The sequence below is a fragment of the Oncorhynchus mykiss genome, chromosome 17, assembly GCF_013265735.2.
Source record: "Oncorhynchus mykiss isolate Arlee chromosome 17, USDA_OmykA_1.1, whole genome shotgun sequence".
Lineage (NCBI taxonomy): Eukaryota > Metazoa > Chordata > Actinopteri > Salmoniformes > Salmonidae > Oncorhynchus > Oncorhynchus mykiss.
In genome coordinates, this window is record NC_048581.1 from 91,813,129 (window position 1) to 91,820,733 (window position 7,605).

The following is a 7,605-nucleotide window of genomic DNA, read 5'->3' on the forward strand; positions in this document are numbered from 1 at the left end:
CTATGGATCACACCGCTCCCAGGTAGGGAAATAGAGCGTGGGAGAAGAGCTCTGTGGCTTCAGGTTATTCAGCATGGGAGAATAGCTCTGTGGCTTCAGGCTATTCAGCGTGGGAGAAGAGCCCCATGGCTTCAGGCTATTCAGCGTGGGAGAAGAGCTCTGTGGCTTCAGGCTATTCAGCGTGGGAGAAGAGCACCGTGGCTTCAGGCTATTCAGCGTGGGAGAAGAGCTCTGTGGCTTCAGGCTATTCAGCGTGGGAGAAGAGCTCTGTGGCTTCAGGCTATTCAGCGTGGGAGAAGAGCTCTGTGGCTTCAGGCTATTCAGCGTGGGAGAAGAGCTCTGTGGCTTCAGGCTATTCAGCGTGGGAGAAGAGCTCTGTGGCTTCAGGCTATTCAGCGTGGGAGAAGAGCTCTGTGGCTTCAGGCTATTCAGCGTGGGAGAAGAGCTCTGTGGCTTCAGGCTATTCAGCATGGGAGTAGAGTGTGGCTTCAGGCTATTCAGCGTGGGAGAAGAGCTCTGTGGCTTCAGGCTATTCAGCGTGGGAGAAGAGCTCTGTGGCTTCAGGCTATTCAGCGTGGGAGAAGAGCTCTGTGGCTTCAGGCTATTCAGCGTGGGAGAAGAGCTCTGTGGCTTCAGGCTATTCAGCGTGGGAGAAGAGCTCTGTGGCTTCAGGCTATTCAGCGTGGGAGAAGAGCTCTGTGGCTTCAGGCTATTCAGCGTGGGAGAAGAGCTCTGTGGCTTCAGGCTATTCAGCGTGGGAGAAGAGCTCTGTGGCTTCAGGCTATTCAGTATGGGACAGTGGGGGAATGTAGGGACCCGGTGTGTAAGTAGCTACGTGTGGGAAAAACATTTAATCCCAGGTTAGACATTTAAGTTGTTTAGTATAGTCCGTTTGTAACTCCACTCACTACTTGTAGCTGTATTGTCTGTTTGTTGGTGTTGTTGGCTCATAATGTGGCTGTTAACACTGCCATGAAAAGAAGCACGAGGGAAGTCCTACAATATTACGTTTTTCTAAGTAGTGAGAGCGCTCTGGAGCAGGCGACGTTAAAGTCATCTTTAGACATGGACTTTTCTTAAATGTCGTTTTGTAATTGACTAAAACAAGCGGACAATAAGAAAATTGCATTTTAAAAACGGTTACGTTTTTTTTTTTTTGCAACAAACAGAAAAAACATTTTACTAATCTTAGATCAGCTTTTAAAGACTACCAGAACCTACTGGTCTCAAAAAGGCCTGTGGTGTTGATCGTATCCTAAATGAACCGATTAAAATATACAGACCGCACATTTAAATTGGCTATACTTAAACTCTTTAACATTCTCCTCAGCTTTGGCATTTTCACAAACATTTGGAACCAAGGACTGATCACAACCAATCTACAAAAGTGAAGACAAATTTGACCCTAATAACTACCGTGGGATATGCGAAAACAGCAACCTTGGGGAAATCCTCTGCATTATCATTAACAGAAGACGCGTACAAGTCCTCAGTGAAAACAATGTACTGAGCAAATGTCAAATTGGCATTTTACCAAATTACCGTACGACAGATCACGTATTCACCCTGCACACCCTAATTGACAAACAAACAAACCAAAACAAAGACAAAGTCTTCTTATGCTTTGTTGATTTCAAAAAAGCTTTTGACTCAATTTGTGATGAGGGTCTGCTACACAAATTGATGGAAAGCGGTGTTGGGGGAAAAACATACAACATTATATAATCCATATACACAAACGACAAGTGTGCGGTTAAAATTGGCAAAAAAACACATTTCTTTCCACAGGGCCGTGGAGTGAGACAGGGATCCAGAATGATCCGCCACCCTCTTCAACATATACAGTGCATTTGGAAAGTATTCAGACCCCTTGACTTTTTCCACATTTTGTTACTTTACAACCTTAATCTAAAATTGATTAAAATATTTTATTTCCTCATCAATCTACACACAATAACCCATAATGACAAAGCAACACGTTTTTTTTTAATTGTGCAAATTTATATAAAAATTCAAAAAATGTAAATATCACATTTACATAAGTATTCAGACCCTTAACTCAGTACTTTGCTGAAACACCTTTGGCAGAGATCACAGCCTCGAGTCTTCATAAGTAAGAAGCTACAAGCTGTACCTGTATTTGGGGAGTTTCCCAAACCTTCCATAACAAAGTCATCACCTACAGAGTGATTCACCTGGAGAAGAGTCCCCTAAGCAAGCTGGTCCTGGGGCTCTGTTCACAAACACACCCCACAGAGCCCCAGGACAGCATCAGTAACACAATTAGACCCAACCAAATCATGAGAAAACAAAAAGATCATTACTTGACACATTGGAATGAATTTAGCAAGAAACAGAGCAAACTAGAATGCTATTTGGCGCTAAACAGAGGGTACACAGTGGCAGAATACCTGACCACTGTGACTGACTCAAACTTAAGGAAAGCTTTGACTATGTACAGACTCAGTGAGCATAGCCTTGCTATTGAGAAAGGCCGCCGTAGGCAGACATGGCTCTCAAGAGAAGACAGGCTATGTGCTCACTGCCCACAAAATAAGGTGAAAACTGAGCTGCACTTCCGAACTTCCTGCCAAATGTATGACCATATTAGAGACATATTTCCCTCAGATTACACAGACCCACAAATAGTTTGAAAACAGATCCAATTTTGATAAACTCACATATTTATTGGGTGAAATACCACAGTGTGCCATCACAGCAGCAAGACCTGTTGCTACAAGAAAAGGGCAATCAGTGAAGAACAAACACCATTATAAATACAACCCATATTTATGCTAATTAATTTTCTCTTTTGTACTTTTAACTATTTGCACATTGTTATAACACTGCATACTATGACATTGGAACTGTCTCCATTCCTTTGGAACTTGTGAGTGTAATGCTTCCTGTTTGTTTTTTGATTGTTTCACTTTTGTTTATTATCTACCTCACTTGCTTTGGCCATGTTAACATATGTTTCCCCATGACAATAAAGCAATTTGAATTGAATTGAGAGAGACCAGACTTCACTTATCCATTGATCCACAGAGCCCTGCAGTGGAAGTATCATAGTACCCATAAAACCTAGTGGTCAAACAGGGAAATTATTCAAATCGTTTTTCCACCATTCCATTTTCCACCCATTCAAACACTTCAAAATAAGGGTTGTATTTCGTGTCAGCTTACCCTGGTATTGACGTTTTGATAACCTTGTAAATCTCTCTCAGAAAGGTTTTAATGGGTATTATGACTCATACTGTGCAGAACATTCACAACTCTGCAGATTATGTTGAAGGGGTCGTCCCCAGGCGGTGAAGGTAGGCAACAACACATCCGCCACTCTGACCCTCAATACGGGGGCATCTCAGGGGTGTGTGCTTATTCGGCGTGGGCCCTCAAATCCTCCAAAGGTTCTACAGCTGCACCATTGAGAGCATCTTGAAAATATTCCTCAACAGGTTCTACAGCTGCACCATTGAGAGCATCTTGAAAATATTCCTCAAAAGGTTCTACAGCTGCACCATTGAGAGCATCTTGAAAATATTCCTCAACAGGTTCTACAGCTGCACCATTGAGAGCATCTTGAAAATATTCCTCAAAAGGTTCTACAGCTGCACCATTGAGAGCATCTTGAAAATATTCCTCAACAGGTTCTACAGCTGCACCATTGAGAGCATCTTGAAAATATTCCTCAACAGGTTCTACAGCTGCACCATTGAGAGCATCTTGAAAATATTCCTCAAAAGGTTCTACAGCTGCACCATTGAGAGCATCTTGACTGGCTGCGTTACTACTTGGTACGGCAATTGCTTGGCATCCGACCGCAAGGCGCTACAGAGGGCAGTGTATACCCAGTACATCACTGGAGCCGAGCTCCCTGCCATCCAGACATTTTGAGATGGAGAAACAGTTTAAATGTAAACTTGTTCTAATGTTCACAAATATGGCACCCATCCTACTGGGCACAGAGCCATCCTACTGGGCACAGAACCATCCTACTGGGCACAGAGCCATCCTACTGGTCACAGAACCATACTACTGGGCACAGAACCATCCTACTGGGCACAGAACCATCCTACTGGGCACAGAACCATCCTACTGGGCACAGAACCATCCTACTGGGCACAGAGCCATCCTACTGGGCACAGAACCATCCTACTGGGCACAGAGCCATCCTACTGGGCACAGAGCCATCCTACTGGGCACAGAACCATCCTACTGGGCACAGAGCCATCCTACTGGGCACAGAACCATCCTACTGGGCACAGAGCCATCCTACTGGGCACAGAGCCATCCTACTGGGCACAGAGCCATCCTACTGGTCACAGAACCATCCTACTGGTCACAGAACCATCCTACTGGTCACAGAAGCATCCTACTGGGCACAGAGCCATCCTACTGGGCACAGAACCATCCTACTGGGCACAGAACCATCCTACTGGGCACAGAGCCATCCTACTGGGCACAGAACCATCCTACTGGGCACAGAGCCATCCTACTGGGCACAGAGCCATCCTACTGGGCACAGAGCCATCCTACTGGTCACAGAACCATCCTACTGGTCACAGAACCATCCTACTGGTCACAGAACCATCCTACTGGGCACAGAGCCATCCCACTGGGCACAGAGCCATCCCATTGGGCACAGAAGTCAATTCAAAGTCCATTCCACATTGGCTCAACATCATTTCATTGAAATTACTTGGAAACAATGTTGATATATCTAGTGTGTGTCCAATGGGATGGCTCTGTGTCCAATGGAATGGCTCTGTGCCCAATGGGATGGTTCTGTGCCCAATGGGATGGCTCTGTGTCCAGTGGGATGGCTCTGTGTCCAATGGGATGGCTCTGTGTCCAATGGGATGGCTCTGTGCCCAGTGGGATGGCTCTGTGTCCAATGGGATGGCTCTGTGTCCAATGGGATGGCTCTGTGTCCAGTGGGATGGCTCTGTGTCCAGTGGGATGGCTCTGTGTCCAATTTGCAACATTGTTTTTTGTTTCATTGCCTTTCATCAGATTCTAGATAGTGGGAAGCTAGCTAGCTACTGGTAGCCAGACTCCACAGCCCGACGGTCAGACTCCACAGCCCAACGGTCAGACTCCACAGCCCAACGGCCAGACTCCACAGCCCAACAGCCAGACTTCACAGCCCAACTCCACAGCCCAACGGCCAGACTCCACAGCCCAACGGCCAGACTCCACAGCCCAACGGCCAGACTCCACAGCCCAACGGCCAGACTCCACAGCCCAACGGCCAGACTCCACAGCCCAACGGTCAGACTCCACAGCCCAACGGCCAGACTCCACAGCCCAACTCCACAGCCCAACGGTCAGACTCCACAGCCCAACGGCCAGACTCCACAGCCCAACTCCACAGCCCAACAGTCAGACTCCACAGCCCAACGGCCAGACTCCACAGCCCAACGGCCAGACTCCACAGCCCAACTCCACAGCTCAACGGTCAGACTCCACAGCCCAACGGTCAGACTCCACAGCCCAACGGCCAGACTCCACAGCCCAACGGCCAGACTCCACAGCCCAACGGCCAGACTCCACAGCCCAACGGCCAGACTCCACAGCCCAACGGCCAGACTCCACAGCCCAACGGCCAGACTCCACAGCCCAACGGCCAGACTCCACAGCCCAACTCCACAGCCCAACGGTCAGACTCCACAGCCCAACGGCCAGACTCCACAGCCCAACTCCACAGCTCAAAGTTCAGACTCCACAGCCCAACGGTCAGACTCCACAGCCCAACAGTCAGACTCCACAGCCCAACGGCCAGACTCCACAGCCCAACAGGCTCTACATTGAATTTGATATCATCAAGTGGCGGGTGGACATTTGTTGTTTTTCGAATTGCAGACTTTATAGAGTTTTAAGATGAATAAGGGTAAAAGTAGCAGTGGGTTGAAAACAGCGGACATTCAACATTATCTGTGATCGGTTCTAATTCTTTAGAATAAAGAGTCAAGACATGAGGACGTATGGTTCATTTATTTGAAAACAGTGGTTGGGTTGTTGTGGATTGATTTGGGTTGACATTTTCCTCGCCAATAACTTCATTAGTAAATGCATTGGGCACTTTAAAACAGAGGAGAACCAAATTAACCAAATCGTTTCCCATAAAAGTCTTGTTTTCAAGTTGTTGTCACTTCAATTAATTGAGTTTCTAAAGTCGTTTCTGGCTGACTTATCTTTCAGCCTCATAAAAACATTCTGTAATCACAGTCAGAAAAATATTTTAAAAACTCTCAGAGTGAGCTATGCTTAAATACCATTTGAAATCATTTAAAATACTTTAAAACTGTGCTTCATTGACTGTGCCTGTTGCAACGGAACCAATAGAAAAAGTCATACAAGTACAAACCCTTTAAAAGTATTTGAAATATTTCAAATGGTGTTTGAACCCAGCTCTGGTGGTGTGAAGATAATAGTGTCTTTACCAGGCTGTGACAGAATAGACTACATACATGTACAGCAGACTCATGAGTTAAGTTGAACAGTCCCCCCCCCCCCCCCCCCCCCCCCCAACATTAACAACAAAACATAATTTAAACAAACTCACAATAAAGAAAACAGGTAAGGAAAGGTACTATCCTTTTTGTTTGTTGGTGAAACTGGTCCTCAGGCCTACAAAAAGGGAGGCTGCACGACCGCCAGTTGTCCATACCTGGGTTAGCGAATAGCTAACATCTTGAGCAAGTCTGTCTGCCATGCTAAAAGATACTAGGATCACCTTTAGAACTTGTTTAGGTTAGCTAGCATCTCTCTAGAGTGCCGTGCTACAGACAATGACCACCTTTAGGTTAGCTAATAGCTAGCATCTCTCTAGCGTGCCGTGCTACAAACAATGACCACCTTTAGGTCTTCTTTAGGTTTGCTAACATCTCCAGATCCATCATCATGGTGAAGCCGTGGGACTCATTGCCCCTTCAGTGTGTGTGCAAATACGTCGGTATGAGGGGGGCCATAGCCCTACTCGTCATCGCTCCCACCCCTTGCCCACCCCCTCTCTACATCCAGTATCATCTCTCATCATAAGTAGGGGTCCCAGCCGTCGAGGGCTGAGCTGGTATGGGCTGTAGGTCTCAGCACGTGGCGTGACACTAAGGGATCCAGTAGTAAACTGGTGCTGATAAGCTGCGGGAAGCCCCATCACCACCCCCACAGAAAACTCCTTCCTGCGTTCCTGCATCCCTCCGGACCAGTCCCGAGGTACCGCAAGGGACGGTGGGTGGGGCATAGGTGGAGGGGTGGCCACGCACCAGGAGCTGGGAGGCAGAGGCTAGAGCAGCAGATGCAGGGAAAGTGTATAGACTTGGGGCAGAGCTTAGAGAGGGCACTTCCTGGAAGGTGTAGTGGGAGGTGAAGGTCGCGGGGGGGGGGGGGTAGGTTGCCTGGCGACGCAGGTTGCCGTGGGAACGGTTCTGGGACGAAGAGGACGAGACTACAGGCTGTACAAACAACAACATAATAGAAAATGTTATTGTCCCATTACAATATTTAATACATCAAGCAACAAGACACAAATAGACAATAATATGGTACTAAACATTTCTATCTATACTTCTCTGAAGGTTGCACCCTCTAGAACATCCCTCA

The 7,605-nt window shown here is 47.0% G+C and overlaps 1 protein-coding gene across 1 annotated transcript; it reads right to left on the reverse strand.

The window, feature by feature from the left end:
- Positions 1-1,057, reverse strand: LOC118940165 (putative protein TPRXL). Its single transcript, XM_036948445.1, has 2 exons — positions 1,001-1,057; positions 1-831 (listed from the first exon to the last, which is right to left on the reverse strand). The coding sequence occupies exons 1-2, from the start codon at positions 1,055-1,057 to the stop codon at positions 1-3; spliced, it is 888 nt and encodes a 295-aa protein (XP_036804340.1).
- Between the last annotated feature and the right edge of the window lie 6,548 nt (positions 1,058-7,605).